Source organism: Pectinophora gossypiella, chromosome 3, assembly GCF_024362695.1.
Source record: "Pectinophora gossypiella chromosome 3, ilPecGoss1.1, whole genome shotgun sequence".
Lineage (NCBI taxonomy): Eukaryota > Metazoa > Arthropoda > Insecta > Lepidoptera > Gelechiidae > Pectinophora > Pectinophora gossypiella.
This window is the reverse complement of record NC_065406.1, coordinates 5,140,340-5,158,366: the sequence shown is the minus strand read 5'-3', so window position 1 is coordinate 5,158,366 and position 18,027 is coordinate 5,140,340. Positions and strand designations below refer to the sequence as shown.

At 37.3% G+C, this 18,027-nt stretch overlaps 2 protein-coding genes across 4 annotated transcripts in view; one reads left to right on the top strand and one right to left on the bottom strand.

Moving 5' to 3' along the window:
* Positions 1–18,027, top strand: part of LOC126380022 (GTPase-activating Rap/Ran-GAP domain-like protein 3) — a 314,259-nt gene that overhangs the window by 149,913 nt on the left and 146,319 nt on the right. For 2 of the 3 annotated variants that reach the window (XM_050029111.1, XM_050029120.1), the window contains exon 1: positions 15,772–16,433. In XM_050029111.1, the coding sequence (XP_049885068.1) occupies positions 16,270–16,433 (164 nt within the window). In that variant the 5' untranslated portion in view covers positions 15,772–16,269. Of the gene's footprint in view, positions 1–918; positions 941–15,771; positions 16,434–18,027 lie in introns of those variants that run through there. The other variant, XM_050029130.1, reaches the window with a different exon arrangement.
* LOC126380662 (ZZ-type zinc finger-containing protein 3) lies at positions 2,488–3,810 on the bottom strand. Its single transcript, XM_050030233.1, has 2 exons — positions 3,676–3,810; positions 2,488–3,501 (listed from the first exon to the last, which is right to left on the bottom strand). Exon 2 carries the CDS (start codon positions 3,489–3,491, stop codon positions 2,514–2,516), a length of 978 nt encoding a protein of 325 aa, XP_049886190.1. The 5' UTR covers positions 3,492–3,501; positions 3,676–3,810; the 3' UTR covers positions 2,488–2,513.

Below are 18,027 nucleotides of genomic sequence, written 5' to 3'. Positions count from 1 at the left end.
ACTCCTGACGCTTTGCGCTTTCCTCCTCACTGTATTGGGCGTGACACGACTTGCATCTCCTCCTGCATGGTCCCGCAGCGGCTCACAGTAGCTATGATCCACGTGATCATCCTCCGGCATCACCGGGGTGCTACATCTTCCTTCTGTCGGGTCAACATACCCTGGGGACGACGCTAGTACACGCTCTTCACCATCAGTGGCAACAGTCGCATCCAAAGATCGTCTCGCATCCATATCGGCCACACGACGCTGCCTTCTCGTCTTCACCGTACTCATTTTTTTTTCCGTTAAAATTCCGTTACGTAACCTCCACTAGTCGTACGATCCGGCGATTTTGAAGGACCACACAATATGTAATTTAGGCACAGGGATCTTTGCGCACGTCTAGTGGTCGCATCGGTACTTTAATAAAATGAGCACTTTTCACTATATATCGTCTTTTACTTCGTCACACAATTTTTATATACAATTTTTAGCCAGAGCTAGATTTCTTTCACACGGAACAATAATGACAAGTCAATTCATAATAAAAGTAAGGGTACAATAATAATTTTAAATTTACAAATACCCTACAAAATATTAATATTTATAAAATAAATAAGTTTGTTTCCTATGAACATATTAATAATAGGTAGGTTCTCGTTTGCAACTGGTTCGGACCATAGTGCTGTCGATAACAACAACATAACATAGCATCACGCCTGTATCCCCGAAGGCGTAGGTAGAGGTGTACATTACCTATATACACTCACTCCTCGCCAGCTATGTAGGTATGTATCACTCTGTGTGTTATTATAACTCGATCGAGAACTCTACATTGTAAATGGATATAGAGGTCTCGAGCATGTGTTTTTTCTGTTAGCCCCAAATCGACAATAACAACTAAACGTCAAAATTAACCGGAAAATGTTTTTTCAGTGTATCAAAGCAAAGGACCTAGGTGAGTTTAGAGTGCCAAAATTTTGTGTAATAGATGCTTTGCGTGCACCCAATGCTGACTGTCCAAAAACAATAATTTGTTCTATAGATGTTTTCTATAGAATAGCTAAGTGCATTTCTTGCTCGTTAATACGCGACAAACAGCAAGTTATGTATCTACTACGTATTTTGACTATACAAGTGTGCCATAGATATGTTTAGAATGCACGTGCACGCTAATACAATGTTGGCATCAAAAGCACGGCCTTAGCGAAAGTGTTCTGTTTTAAAATGTTATTTAAAATAGAAACAGAGTTAGGTAGTTGTTCTGTAGGTGCTTCTAAAACATTAGTCAATAGCAAAGCACCTAAGTACTAATTCATAGATGGGTTAGAATTGTTCTCTTTTACAATAGTGTAGGAATACCTACCTACTTAGTAATATACGTAGCTCAATATAATATTAAATATAATTCAAACGTCATTCAGTGGAGTTCCTAAACCTTATTTGAAAGGACCAGAGTTTGAAACATATTGCCGCCGTAACTTAGGCGCCTACCTCTGTTCTCGTTCCCTTATTAGTGCCAAACAACTGATGTCGACATGATAGTCATACAATTATTATAAAAGAAGTTCACCTATACTCTTTTTAGAAACAAATGCCTATCTACGAAAACTTTTTTTGCGCGTTGCTCGGACTAGGTACCTACCTGCTTCTGATGACTTATGATGGCATTGCTTACCACGATAGTAATTATAGGAGTGTTTATGTATCGTGTGTTAAATAGGTAAATTAATACATCCTTGGCCGTATGAGATCATTTCTGTTTTGGAAGTCTACCCGTATTGGGTTTATGTACCAACAAGGTAAAAGATAAATTATGAAATTCTGATTACTAAATTTAATTTTTCTTTTTCTATTTAATTTATTTATGAATTTTATTCAAGATAAACAATTATAAGTCCGACATTTGACACGTTTTCCTATAACGTTATAGTGTGCTATTAAAATTTTATGTAGTAATTTTGTGTTTTGACGTTTAATAAAAAGTAACTGATTTGACTAATGGAAAACTAGCCTATTGACCGAGGTCGAGTAAAAGTGTTCGCTGTGATCGAACCTTTATGATGACGCTCTTGGGTCTGAAACCATTGAACACGCAACATGTGGTTTACATATAGGTACATGTGTGTTATTGCCTAGATAGGGGTTTAGTAGTTGAGCGGGCGTGTTCACTGTTCCAAGCCAGTGGGTTCTCGTCGTTCACCGCGATCGCTTGCCGCAGAAGGAGACTGGCAGCTTTTAATTAGATATATCATAAAGATTCCTTGAAAAAACAGTAGCAGTAAATTCCTACTAGTTACAAAAATGTATACGAAAAATAAAATTAAGGAATAAGTGGGTTCTTAATTCAGTTAAAGTGTGCAAGAAAAAGTGTGTTGTGTTACACATAATTCAGTGTATAACCAATCAACCAGTTCAAATTATGAATTCGTAAGAATGTGTTATGAAAAAGAAATGAACTGTGTTAGTGATGCCGTAACATAGAAGTGAATTAAAATGCCAAAATAAACAAATTTCTTATAATTAATTACTTAAATAGGTTGTCGTACAGGTATTAGTTTCTCACATGGAAGTAGTTTTACAATGCAATCTGTGCAGTAGTCAGTGCCAGCATTATCTGTCCACCTCGCACCAAGGAAACCAGTTTTCTGACACCCAACGCACATTGTCTTTGTCTGATACACCGGTGATATCTCATCTAGTGACCGTTGCTCTTTCGCATTCTTTAGTAACTCTAACATGTGCTTTGGACCTGGCTTCGCCTCCAAAGACATTGAAGTCTCAGGTTCCTCATTCATATCATGAGGATCTTCCATTTTTACAGGAACATGGAGTTGCGGAAAGAATGTAGATTTTTTGTATAAAACAGATTTATTTTTTCCCTGAAGAAGTTTCTTGGGAGCCCGACCGGGTATGGGCAATCCAGCTTTAGCTAGTTTGGCAAAATATTTCTGTATTCTGCTCATAACTTGGATTGGTGTTCTTGTACCAAGTGCTTCTGCAATTTTCTTATATCTCCTCGCTTCAACTGGCTCTTCAGGATATATTTCAAGTAATTCTTCTAATCTTTTTTGTTCTTCGACTGACCACAACTGGTTAAATGTTTCTGGTTTATTGTCAGTGAATTTACGTCCTCTAATTTTTATACTATTGTCTAAATCTTCTTTATTCGGCTTTACATCTCTGAGTTCATCCTCAAGTTGCGGATCTAGCCCATATTGGCTCCAGTCTATTTTTGGTAAATCTGGGATGGTTTGATGAGCTGGAAAATTTACTTTACCCGCTTTTAAGTCCTGCACAAACTGCAAAGGATCATCTAGAGCTTTATTTTGCCTCTCGGCTAAGTCATCCATATCTTTTAGTGTCTGAATTTTCTTAGCTTCTAAATTAACTATGTATTTTAGCAACTGGCAGTAATCCTTGTTTCCTCGTAAGGCTAAGTGATCAGTTTCAAAGGCGAACTCTCCATCAGACTCCGGATTTTCAGGTTCTGTGTGGTCAAGCTCCATTTCAGGTTGCCTGAAACATTATAATTACTCAAGTCAGCACATTGATATTATGTTCGTAAAGATATTTTAAAACAAATATAGTACATTAAAATGTTCTCCGGTGTTAAAATAACGAATAGTCCAAAGAAACTGAGTGTAAAAATTAAAAACAAGATAAACAATGTGCAGCATAAAAAATGCAAACCTGAGCAGAGGAGCACGTCTCTCGAAGGCTGGTCGAACCGGTGAGTAATAAACCTACTTTGAGTCACTTTTTATTTTTCTAAAGCACTTTATGTTTGATAAAAACAATACCAATATTTCTTTCAACACAGAAATCTTCGGAAATGTCAAACTGCGAAACGTTTATAACTTGTTATACCTACTCCTTGAAATGTAACGAGCACACGAAAATATTGTATCACTTTTCACAACAATTTTGTCGTTTCAGTAATAAATCAGTCAAAAAAACAGCATTTTCAAAAAGTCTTTTTAGTATGAGTGTACGTGGATTTCTGTATTGATTAAAAAGTACATGAGAAGGTAAGAGCGCATGTGATAATGTAATTTCAGAACGCAACCATTTTGAATTCATACAAGCGCCATCTATGTTTTGTAGCTCGAACTCGTACAACGCTGACTTGGCTTACTCTAGTAGAGTATGTTTGATGTGGCCGTAAAAGTGACATAAAACGTCTACAGATGGCGCTGTCGTACACAAGTTCCTAAAAAATACCATAGATAGCAGCATAGGTTGTATAACGGACGAGGTCCAAAAAGTGCAATACGTTCCTGAAATTTCGAATGCAACGGAAATGGCATTCTTCCTCTAAGCTTACCAGATATATCTGGCTTACTGCCAAAATAACATGTAAATTACTGTGCTGTTCTGGCCGGCAATAAAACAAGGGCTTTTGCTGTCTCAGTGCCCATTTGGTTACACAGAGAAACATTGCGTTTTTGAACCATGAATTTCTGAAAACGTAGTACTATGAAGTTCTGAGCCAGTTCTGTGTGAATTCAATTCTCGTATTCGATTTAATCTCAGAATTCGATTATAACTTGGTTTCAAACCTGTCACTACCAGATAAGGGTTCTATGATTTTCGAACAATTAAACTGAAGTCAACTTCCCTCGCACAAAACGAACCTTTAGTACCGAACACACCAAGTAAAAAAGAAATGTTATGTAGAACTCAACAGACAATAACAAAATTTCAAGTCATAATTTAAATTTTAGCAGACTTTCAAAAGGATGAGATTCATATTGATAAGCCCAGGGTTACTATTACTTTCGCCCACCGCAAAAAAGGGAAAATAATATTTAACTAATTGGTACTTAGTGGTACCATCCGGGGTTGGGTGGAAGAGATCTTTTTAGGAGATAAGTTCACCTTTTGTACCTATTTTTTAGTTTTTTGTCTTTAATCATGTTTTAACGTGTACAATAAAGAGTACTTAACTTTTAAAATACTATTACAATTCAGCAAGAATTTTAACCTTGCCCGCGATATGAAAAAAGTTCTAAAACTCAAGTACCTATACACTGCGGCTTAAATTCTCGGGAGACTTTATGCAATTTTGAATTTTCGTCTGTTTCATAAGCAAGAGTATCAATGTAAGAATATAGCGAGTTGGAAAAGTGCCAGCCACTCGGAACTGTCCGCAGTGACTTGGTGACTTGAATCCAAGTTGTCGACTTGAATCCTTGTCGACTCGAATCCCAGTTAGACAATGCCTTTGGAGTGGATATCTTGGATCTTTGCGCCAAGTTTAGCGATGGTCCGCAGATGACTGTTACTGAGTAGGGTAGGTACCTAGGTTACATCTTATTTAGGTGGTATGAGAGTCAAATCGTCGACTTATCTACGTCTCTATTAGCTATTCTCTAACTGCCTCCGTGGTCCAGTGGAGGTCCCGGTTCAAATCCCGGTGGGGACACATCACGAAAATCACTTTGTGATCCCTAGTTTGGTAATAGGACATTACAGACTGATCACCTAATGGTCCGAAATAAAGACGATCCGTGCTTCGGAAGACACGTTAAGCCGTTAGTCCCGGTTACTACTTACTGATGTAAGTTAGTAGTCGTTATATGTAACTTGACAGACATTAAAGTATTTACCCTATTCATCATCATCATCATCATCATCTCCCTAGCATTATCCCGTTTTTCACAGGGTCCGCTTACCTAATCTGAAGATTTAACAAATCCGGTTTTTTACAGAAGCGACTGCCTGTCTGACCTTCCAACCCGCGAAGGGAAAACCAGCCCAATAGGTTAGGTCACATACCTCCGAAAGTGCATTTCTCGGGAATGTGGGTTTCCTCACGATGTTTTCCTTTACCGCTGAGCACGTGATAATTATTTATTATCCAAACATGAATTCGAAAACAAATTCGACAATTATTGATTATTAGTTACAAATAGGTACTTACTATCATCCAGATACCTTCAAATACTTACTTTTACGTTTCGGCAATTTCTTTTATAAGATACAAAATAGGTACTAAAACATAAAAAATTGGTATATAAGTAGCATAAATACATATAAGCAGAAAAATGGTTCATTAAAAAAGGTAAACACACGCAACATTAAAGGAAAACTTAAGATCACTTACACAAGATTCAAAGAAATAAGAAAATAAATCCGATAGAAATTAATGATTATTGCGCAAAATTCTAGGAAGGAAAAGATAAGTATTAAGGTTTTATTATTATATTATATAATGTCTATTCACTGGAGTTGTATCAAAATAATTGTTTTGAGATCTCATTTTTAACATAACAGAACATATGCTCATGAATATATCCCAATCGGGGTAGTCAGAGCTACATCCATCCATCGAAAGATGAACTTAGTCCACACCTCACCGAGCTTTCCATTAGACTAACGTAATAGGTATTGCTGTACATAATGGTCGAGCCAACAACTGTGTTAGTGAAAACTGCATTTAAGATAAGTCATCATACGTGTAAGTGACATCGTATTTATAACTTATTTCATTCATAATTAGGATTTAATGCAAGGTACGTTCGTATACTAGAGTATAATACGATCTCCTGGGGATTCCTCAACTATTCTCACATTTCCTACAATTATAATATTGAAAAAACTTATTGAGAAGGGCTTGAATATTAAAATTTTGCTGTCTGTCAGTGTGTCCGCACCTTAATCAATCTGAGAACAAATTCATAGACATTGTTTCACATCCCCGTACTTGTACCTATGTACTTAAACAGCCTATAAAGGGTATTAGTGACATCGTAACGAATACTGAGGGGGATGATTCAGACCATGATTCTGAGTTAATATCAAGTGGAATTTTCCGTTGCAAAATTCGTGATTTTATTTTACCCATACCTACTTGTATGGCTACTAGTATGCACTTGTAATGGAAGTGACATCGTAACGAATACTGAGAGGAATGATTCAGCTCATTATTCTGAGTTAATATCAAGTGGAATTTTCCGTCGCAAAAGTATGGAACTGAAAATAAAGAAAACATTAAAATTTTCATGAATTTTCCGACAGGAAATTCCACTTGATATCGACTCAGAATTATGGTCTCAATCATCTCCCAAAGTTTTCGTACCATGCAGCTCCATAGCGGGTTCCCGTATGCATCTCGTAGTATGCGTTAAAAGCTTAACCTATCTAAAACGAAAATACACATTTTTATTTAATATTCCGTTGTCATTTACGACCTTGTTTTATTATGAATAAATCCAACAATGGTCGCAATTATGGAAATGAAACATCTGCCGCATCTGTGAACTTTACGCAAGAACTTTACACAAGATTGTGATGTCATCATAGTACTTATTATTAGGAGGTATATTATCCCTGGAATATATCCCTAACAACATTATCATCACTGGCTTACACACATACACACACATTTCGCTTTACCATTATAGACGGCGACACTGCTCACCACCTAACACACGCTGCCTAACAGAATAGTCGGTGAGGTGCGAATACTTAGATCATCTTGTGATGAACGTACCTCTAACTTCTAGTTATAAACTTATGTATGTTGCCACTTGGGCCGCTTACTTAACCTGAAGATCTGACAGGTCCAGCTTTTACAGAAGCGACTGCCTGTTTGACCTTCCAACCCGCGAAGGAAATACCAGCCCAATACATGTTAGATCACATACCTTCGAAACACATTTCTCGGGAATGTGCCTAGGCTTCTTCGCGATGCTTTTTTTCACCGCTGATAATAAATATTAATAATTGCACATAACAATTACAGATTAATGAAGGATAATCGGCGACAAGAGCAGTTTCTTCCAAGCAACCTTGTAGGCGTCTGGCTTTGGAAATTTCTTATTCAGTCGAACTTCAATGAGGTCTTATCAGATTATTGTTCCCACAAAGTTCTGGTGCTGACAGGTTATTTAGATCCTCAAGGTCTCTCGTAATGAACGACGGAATTAAGGTTTTGTTTCGGATCGGCGGAATATTGTCATTAAAAAGTGATAATCTGTGAGTGACGTTTCCTAAGAGTAACGAACTAAGAAGTATGTGCGAAACGGAAAATAATATCATTAAGCTTTTTCAAAAAAGAAACACAACATATAAACCCAGCCTAGTGTGAGCGAATCACAATAAGTTGAAGTTTAGGTATTCTATCTAGTTTGTAAACAAATTATCTATTAAGATTGTACAAGTCGAAACATACCCACACACAACTTCACAACCGTTAATTGACTCAGAAACCTCCATGAGTCGACAAAGCGCGCCGACTATTGAGCAAGCAATCAATTTACATACGTATATTTCATGTTTGTTGAGAGCTCAACTAATTGATTTAGTACTACACTGGGAATCAAAACTATGGCGTACTCGTATGAAATTAGAGCCATTTATCAACAGAGAGGAATGCCTTTCAAATGTAGCATATAAATGTGAAATAATTCAAACAGAGGTGAAACTATCATTTCGACTACGATGAGATAACACGTAAATAGGTATAGTAAATTTCCTGATGTGTACATGGCTTTAGAGGTACTCTACAGGGCCCCACCCATCTTTTAAAGATAAACATTACCTTGGAAGACTTCACTCTCCAGTACCTACTATTAAGCGAATAAAATACCTATATAAAAACGATCATATTTTTACAGGAAAAGGCACTTGTCGTAATCCACCTTATAGCAAAATACACTTCCTTGACATGATGAAAGCGACGCGACGACCCGATTTCATCCACGCAACGCAATTTATGTCATAAAATAACATATCTGTCCAACTTCAAAGGGACGTGTTGTCCAACTATCGAGAACCACATAAGTACATAATGTACTTCATTCCCCTACCAGCCTATTTATTTCAGTGCCGTTGTAAAGAGACAAATACGATAGGGTGACTGTTTACCAAGTTACGAGCATTTCATAAAGGAATTCCAGTGGCTTTTCTAGATAATCACTTTACATTGTGTCGCTAACGGCCTCCGTGGTTCAGTGGTTTGAGCGTCGGGCTCACGATCTGGAGGTCCCGGGTTCAAATCGGTGGGAACATATCACAAAAATCAATTTGTGATCCCTTGTTTGGCCATTACAGGCTGATCACCTGATTGTCCGAAGGTAAGATGATCCGTGCTTTGGAAGGCACGTTAAGCTGTTGGTTCCGGTTACTACTTCCTGATGTAAGTAAGTAGTGGTCAGTAACGTGGCCTTTGGCGGCTCAATAGTAACCCTGATACCAGGGTTGATGAGGTTGGTAATCCATCTCACAACCGCTCGATAGGAGAAGATTGTGTCGCCATCCGCCTTGCGAGTGTACTCTGTGAACTCTGTCGTATACGCACGTGTAAATCCGGTCAAATAAAAAAGGATCTTTGAGTGGTATGCAAACAAGAGATTGGTTACTTCAATAGGGTTACTAGGAAATTTCCCATGCCATTGTATCGAAATACCTACATAAGTATATTGGTGAAGTTTGTCCCTAAATTAATATCCTTTTCCACGAAACTGGTCGAGTAAAAACACTGCGTAGTTGATTAATGTTTTTGTTTTTGAAGGATCAAAGGAAAATAATAGATTCGGTCCAACCCAAATGATACGAATTGCAGATCTTCTTCTACCGTGTGGGTTGTCAGGTGAATATCCAAACTCAGCTACCCTAGTGTCAGGGTTATTATTGAGGCTCATGTAACGATTAGTCAATTACATCAGTAAGTAGAAACCGACGGACGGACCAACGGATTAACGCCGAAACGCCTTCCGAAGCACGGATCATCTTACTTCTGAGCAATCAGCCTGTAATGTCCTAACCAAACTAGTGATCACAAAGTGACTTTTGTGATTTGTCTCCACCGGGATTCGAACCCGGGACCTCCGGATCGTAAGCAGAAAGCTAAACCACGGGACCACGGAGGCCGGTAACCAGGTTGCGAACAGCTTACCTCCGCAGAGAATTAGATAAAATTGCAGTAGCCACCCACGACCCAACCTGTCGCTCAGGATCCGCCCTTGGGGTAACCCAAAAGAAAATTGTTTTCTGTAAAGAAAACTGTTAAAAAACCCAATATGAACCCAAACTATTTGAATTGTATGGAGTCTGTATCGAGCGACTTATATAGCTTCATCACTAGCCGTACCATAATAGTACTTATACAAATAACGCGACGGGTTGAGTCAATCGTATTTATTTTTATGTCGCTTAGCTTAGTAGAGTTGGTCCTCTTATTCCATCGTAATGAGGGGACTCTTCAGGATACGTTCCCCAAAAATAATATTGATGGCGCAATCCAGATTTCACGTGTAACGTGATAATTACCTATTTTCTCATTACTAGAGTACATAATTTTCAAAAATATAACATAATGGCAGACGCATATATAAAAATAATTGTTGCTTGATATTTGGATCAGATTACATTATAAGTAGATTACGTAGAATTATGTTGCTACCTATACAGGGTGTTAGTGACATCGTAACGAATACTTTGAGGGATAATTCAGGCCATGATTCTGAGTTGATATCAAGTGGCATTTTCCGTCGCAAAAGTATGGAACGGAAAATAATTAAAAAAAAACACAAACAATTTCATGAATTTTCCGACAAGAAATTCCACTTGATATCAACTCAGAATCATGGTCTGAATCATCCCCTTCAGTATTCGTTACGGTGCGGTGTCAATAATACCCATACCTAATTGTATGTACTTGTACAGGGTGTAAGTGACATCGTAACGAATACTGAGGGGGCTAATATCAAATAGAATTTTCGATCGCAAAAGTATAGAATTGAAAATAATTTAAAAAAAACTAAAAAAATATCATGAATTTTGCGACGGAAAATTCCACTTGATATTAACTCAGAATCATGGTCTGAATCATCCCCCTCGGTATTCGTTATGATGTCACTTACACCCTGTATTTGTATCTCTTTATTTTGATGACAATAATAATGGGTGAAAGATGCGTTGTGCTTGTGCCTGGTAATGAATAGGGTCATCATTTATACCCAAAAAAAGATAAAAGATGCGTATCATCAACGTATCATGCACATGTCTGTTATGAAATTAGAAGGTTAAACAAAAGCATTTTTTTACAGCGCCATCTATTTTTTTTTTTTGGGAACGTAGGCTTGAAAGTCTCTCATTGTACAAGCGAACTTTTGAATACGAAAATATTCTCCAACATTTATTTAAATTTTAGTTACACAGGTGAACTTTTAAATGGATGAATGACATCAAAGCTCTGCCGGGAAAAAATGATAATAAGGAAAGGTATCTGAAAAATCACCCGTGCGATCTTTTGAAACTTTTTCTTTACAATAATGTAAGAAGGCTTGATGCTTTGGAAGAGTTTTCGTAAATTGAGTCAACTTATTTATTTAGTTTATTTAGTACACAGGGTATGTAGATTTTTTCCAGCATCATTGTTTTATTTTTAATAAAGTATTAATACAAAAAGATTTTAAACAAGAAGTATCTAATATGAATATGAAATTTAAATCCGTATAACTCAATGCCTTCAATAAAACTTCTTATATGTAAATCGATATCTACTTGATACGGCTTAAGAATACGTTATATATTATCTCTTCCAACTTTCAACATGTAATAAATCCTCAAAAAGTTTTGAGGCTTCAAGTTTGAATACTTAGGATCTAAGTTTCTATTGATAGGATCTGAATTTTTACAGAACTTGTAAAACTAGTCGGGGGTTATAAGAAAAGTTACTTAAACGTAAACTGTGCTTGAAGAAATTCTGTAGATTTTGAAGAAACTTTTGGATATTGGATAAGTATAGACGAACTAATTGCTTCAAGTTTTTAAACTTAGCTTACATAACATAAATAGCCTATATACGTCCCACTACTGGGCACAGGCCTCCCCTCAATCAAGCGAAGGGGGTTTGGAGTATACACCACCACGCTGCTCCACTGCGGGTTGGTGGCGGTGTTTTTACGGCTAAACTTAGCTTATCTTTTTAAAAATATTCATTAATAGAGAATTGACATGAACGCATTATCTAAAATTAAGTACTTATTTTAATTGGAAGAGAAAGATTGATGTTTGGTGATTCATGGTTTGAAAAACAGCAGTTGTAATGCAATAAGTTTTTGACCATTATAGACGGCGACACAACTCACCAGTTACGTTGATCTAACAGAAAGACAAGTGACACGTGGGTACTTAGTACGTACATCTTGCGATGGATGTACCTCTGAATACCCCAATTGGGATATACTCGTGAGCTTATATTGTGTTATGTCAAGTTTTTTGCTAAATAAAGGTTCCATAATAAGCTTTATATATTTGTCTATACGAGTATCTCGGTCTACGATATTATTTTTTTGTACAGTTCAGAATTACATAAACCCTTTCAATTCCATAGGCTTATTTGTGTCGCTGGAGCACTTGTGTGTGTATTTCAGGTCATATTTTATTTCAATGTTCAGGGACTTTGTTGCGACAGATTTATTTTATCTACGAATTCAATCTTTTGGGGCTATAGAAGTATCTACTGGTTTTGGCTAAAGCTTTACTTAGTTGATTTGGGTTTTTGTCGATCGGGTGATTTGTAAGTAAGTTTTGAAGGGTTTTGTTAGGATTTGTTTTTATTGTTGTTATATTACAACTCTACACTACCACCACGTCACTGGATGCAAGCGTGTAAGCATGGTTCGCATCGGACACCTATGGCAAAGAGATATACCTACCTAAGTGCTCGCAGAACATTTTTAGCCTTTTTACACGTTTTTAAATTTAATTTTTTCGACACTCAAAGTGTCGTGTGTCAAAGTGTAAAATAAATTTTGGTTTATGTTTTTATATACGTCTTGTGATCCATGTTGTATGTTAGTCACAGTAAAACAAAACTCTCTCGTAAACTAACTATTTATTTATCAGTCACCAAAGTATAAAAATGTAAACTGATAATGAAAAAAATATGAAAAAACACCAAAATGTTCATGAATTTTCCGATAGGAAATTCTACTAGATATCAATTCAGAATCATGGTCTGAATCATCCCCCTCAATAGTCGTTACGGTGTCACTAACACCCTGTATGTACTGTTGGTATAACTATTAAAATAAATAAATAAAATAATTATAAGACATCTGTTGTTAAATTGTTTGCCTTTATATATATATTGTGGTTATGTAATTAATTCATATCATATCAAATCAAATCAAATTAATTTATTTGCGAGAACACATAAAATACAAAAAGGTGGTAAAATCATTCAAATAATAATGTGGTGGATGTGTTCGGCCTGCATTCAGGCGTACAAATATACAGGATGTTAGTGACATCGTAACGAATACTCAGGGGGATGATTCAGACCATGATTCTGAGTTAATATCAGGTCGAATTTTTCGTCGCAAAATTCGTGTTTTTTTTTAGGTTTTTAAAATTATTTTCAATTCTATACTTTTGCGATGGAAAATTCCACTTGATATTAATCTCAGAATCATGGCCTCAATCACCCCTCAAAGTTTTCGTTACGATGTCACTAACACCCTGTATATGTCCTTACATAAAAAAATAATAGAGAAATGGTACATTGAAAAGAAAATAATACTTATTATTAAAAAAATACTAAATTTATATTACTTATATTTTAATTTTATTTTTTATAACAATTTTATTTTATTTACAAAGTCACCCTAGGGTAAAAACGTAAAAGTACTCTATACGGCATTAAATTGCCACCTTATCTTTCCTTTTCTGTTATTCCTGTACAATAAACCGTATTATATTGTTGTTTTCACGTGACTTATTGCTTCCAACAGAATTTACTGCCAGACAAATAGGTACCTAAAAGCCGATGAAAATGATCAGATTATCTGATAGACGGGCGTAAACAGAGTCACAAATTGTAATAAAGCAACTTGCATATTCAATGTAGCCATAAAGTCACCTGAATTAATTCATGAACAGTTCCCAGAAGGCATGTGCGACACGCCATTAGGTCGTATGCCCCATAAACAGAAACGAATGTTCACGACATCGGCAAGTGGAGTTTTGGCAAGCTCACCCCATAGCCCGGTCATTGACTTGCCCTGCATTCGGCCTTTTACATACGTATATCGCCATAGTACAACTGTCTACGTGCCACTAGGTTTTTCTTGCAGCTTCATTTCCCCGGCTATACAGGTTGTGAGAAGCTGCAGTAGTTTTGGGCGGATGAGACGTTCGTTATGTAAAATTTTACGGTTCAAAGTGTAACATAGTTACACTTTAATATATACGTACTTATAATGTAAATTGCAACAAAACAATATTGCAATAAATACCATCAATGACAATGGAACACTAAGAAAGTTCTATTAAAAGGTTCTACTTATTAGCATATTTAAAAAGATCCGTTTTGAGATTGAATCGCATCTGAGATGCAATCTTCGGATACCAACCTGTTCTATTCTAGCACCGGGTGAGAAGGCACGTTTTTCATTTTCACTCAAATCGTTTGATGTCTAACTTCGATAATAATTTAAAGTTCAATTTTATATTCTTTGGAGCACTTCCTGTCGATTGGAAACGGTCGATAAAATTGAGCAACTTTATCTTTTAGTGGATGCGTCGTCCATCCCGCATCCTTATAAGGGTAGGCAGAGCCACAAGTCGTTAATATGACAGCTAAGTAGTAACCACTCCTGATTTCGTCCCAAAATGGACAAGTCAAATCGAATACGTGATAACCAGAAACAAAAAAAAATATTTTGGAAACTTTTCATTACTTGTTAGGTTATTTACTACAATAACTACCGAAATGATCGGACTATTAGCATAAAAATTATTTGAGTCAGAACCTTCATTCATGACATTTTACCACAACTCCAAATTCGACAAGAAAAGCTGTAACTCAATTATCTTCTCTCCGAAATCTAGTTTACGTAACGCTACCTTCAGCTTTTACAACCAATTAAGAATAACTTATAGCCGTCAGATAACGCTGAAAGTTTCTGTAAGTTTCAACAAAGACGAAGGAGCGTTGGGAGTGCGCTTTTTGGGTTAAGTGTATAAGGCTGCGCGTCAGTCGCGTAGTGAACCTCGGTGGGACACCGCGCCGGCGCTCGCTCCTGCCGACACGCGGGAAACTCCGTGTAAATAAACAATTTACAAAAGTGTTACAAATTGTATTAAAATTCCCCTTATCGTGCACCAGCTGTAAACTGTTAGCGTACTCGTGAGCTAAGCCTACTCACGTGATGTAACGAGTTTGCCCTATTTATTAATGTGATTGTTTCTTAGTGTACGGACGTCTCGGGTGTATGTGTATCTCACGTGAGCACTGCACGTGATGGCATGTTAGCTGTGGATAATGTGATAACATTTCGTACTTACTAAAAGTTTAATAAACTACAATAATCGAATGGAACCGTGACCGTCCCCTGTGACCTTTGTATGGAGGTACCAAATGCAAAACTCTTGTCCGACTACCGACGGTAGAATAATTTATTGCGACACCAAACACTTCAGGACCCCGATACCGACCCCGCCGGCGTGGTCGACGATTTCCCTCATTCAGCGCTTATCGCTATCGACCCACTAGGGTCGATTAATTCTTTCAAATATTTTTCCTCTCAGACGACGCCCTGAGCCGAGGTTCGCGCCCAACTGGGCACCCTCAGGCCTGTTGTCTTAAACGTTGTACCGGGTGAGAGCCTTCAGCGCTCCCCATTTGTCCGGCCAAGTAGTTAATGCCATCTGCGGCAAATCTACAATAAGTCACGTCAAAAATAAAAATAAAAAAGAATAATTTATCATTATGACTGAAACCTGAATGTAGTTTACAGTTCACATAGAATTTAAATGCAGAATTTAGCGGTTTTATGAGGTTGCTGTAGAGTAATTTACCCTAAATTGTCATTTTAGTTGAACTAAAACCCTTTTAAATTGTCGGTTGGACCCGTGTCAATCCGCGAAGTTTGGAATTACTAAAAGTCACAAACTGTATTCAACTTGTGAGAGCGACATGTAATCATTTGACTTGTAAACTACTTTGGAAGTCTGCAATAACAAATACACATACTTACTCTGACGCCGTAAAGTTTGGTAGATTAACAAAACTTGACGAGACTACTAATCAAAACAATACATAGTATTGTACATGTTAAGCACTTTTTAAGATAAACATCAACAAATAAATTCCCTAAAACACAACATTTGAAATAAAAATAAAAAAAATGAATATGACAACAGTCTATAACAACTAAGTACATAAATCTCCACTTGTATTAACAAGACTAAGTGTCTGTTAAAATAATATTCCAAAAACGATTAATACAAAAAAGAGATTTGACCGTGGTTGGGTGGTAGTGTGGCCGAATGGTGTGCGATGGTGGCGCCATGCTTTGCCTGGAGTCCTTGATGGCTCGGTGGCGGGAGCGCGGGGAGCGAGAAGGGGAGCGGCGCGCGCGCTCGCGCAGCCTCTGCTCCTCGGCCGACGGCAGCCTGCTGCAACTGTTGCACCGACGAGCCAGCAGCGCTATGTAAGTGATAGATGCCCTTAGTAAGAGAAGCCAGGGTTACTGATAGCTCGGTGGCGGCAGCGCGGCGCATCAACAGTAAGCACTAGTCGTTATGCAAAGGGTATTTTTTTGCTGTGGCAAAAATCAACATGACAGATTCGTAACGGTTTTTCTGTTGATTTGAGGGATCTTTATTTTAGGTAAGCGGACAGACAGACAAACAGCCAGATTTGATAACCATGGCAGCCTAGTCGGAAGAACGCTTGACTCTCACTGTTAGATCGCAGGTTTGAATCCAGTGCCGAGACCTAAAACAATGATTTTCGAGATTGTTTTCGATTTCACGTTTGTATCATAAATGATTACCGTGAAGTACATTCCCGAGAAATGTTTTCGAAGGTATCTAATCTGGGCTGGCTTTTCCTTCGCGAGCTGGAAGGTTAGACAGGTAGTTGCTTCTGTAAGAACCGGCCCTATCAAATCTTCAGGTTATGTAAACGGACCTCGTGAAAACGGGATAACGCTGGGGAGCAAATGGCCGGATTTGAAGTAAAACGCATTCAAAGGTACAACTATCTAGAAGAATACATATAGGTAATATGGGGTCAGGAATAATAAGATACTTAATCAGCATACGGACGCGATAAGAAGGTAAGTGCCCCATAAAGTCTTCTAGATCCGTGAGTGTTTGGTATATTGAGATGGAGAAGGCGCAGAGATGATGACGAATGTCGGGATCAATATTTTTTTTAAAGTCTTAGGCCCGTATTAATAGATCGATCTCAAACGTCATCTTAAGTGCGTCTCAGCTGAGATTGACTTGAGACGTGAGCAACGTCTTAAGTCTGTCACTAATTAATAAACATGACTTAAGCTCAACTCAGCTGAGATTGATCTCAAGTAGCAGTTGGAGACGAACTCATGTTTCTTTTTTATTTCTCGGCCTAGTTACCAGACTGTCAAGCCCATTTCAATGAGTTGCACGTGAATAGATGACTTTATTGTTGTTATTATTAACCAACAAAACGCAGATGTAAGTTACCTACTGACGCTAAACGCAACTGACAGTATTTGACATGCCAGACCGATTTGTTGAAATATTTGAATTTTGCAAAATGGATAAAGAAATTTACTTTTTCCTGTGCCGAAAAACAATTATTATTGTCAATATTAAAAAACAAGGCATATTATAGAAAATAAGCAGACGGACGGGGCCACACTTCGCATAAAAAATGAGTCGTGGAACTCTACTGAGTTCCACGACTTCCAGGAATTCAATGCGAGCCCGCTTACTACGCAAAACGTAAGTTCCCAATTTATTTTGGTCATGAACACAGCTATATATAATCTAGTAAATGTTTGCAATCGAAAGCTGTGATAATCATATAACTTAGTAGTATGCTTTATCAATTTGCAATATTTATATTATATACTGTAATATTGATTCTATTCTTTTGAAATAGAAGTGATATAGTTAATATTTAAATAAATATAAACTTTATTATTTGCAGAGTATACAACACCGCTTGATTCTACGGACTCCGACCCAGACAAGACCCAGACCCAGACAACTACAATCCGACCACCACCGGTCCAGCCTTGATTTAAAAAATGT

Excerpts from the sequence above, each read along its gene's own strand:
- LOC126380662 (XM_050030233.1), bottom strand. The coding sequence starts at position 3,491 with ATGGAGCTTGACCACACAGAACCTGAAAATCCGGAGTCTGATGGAGAG.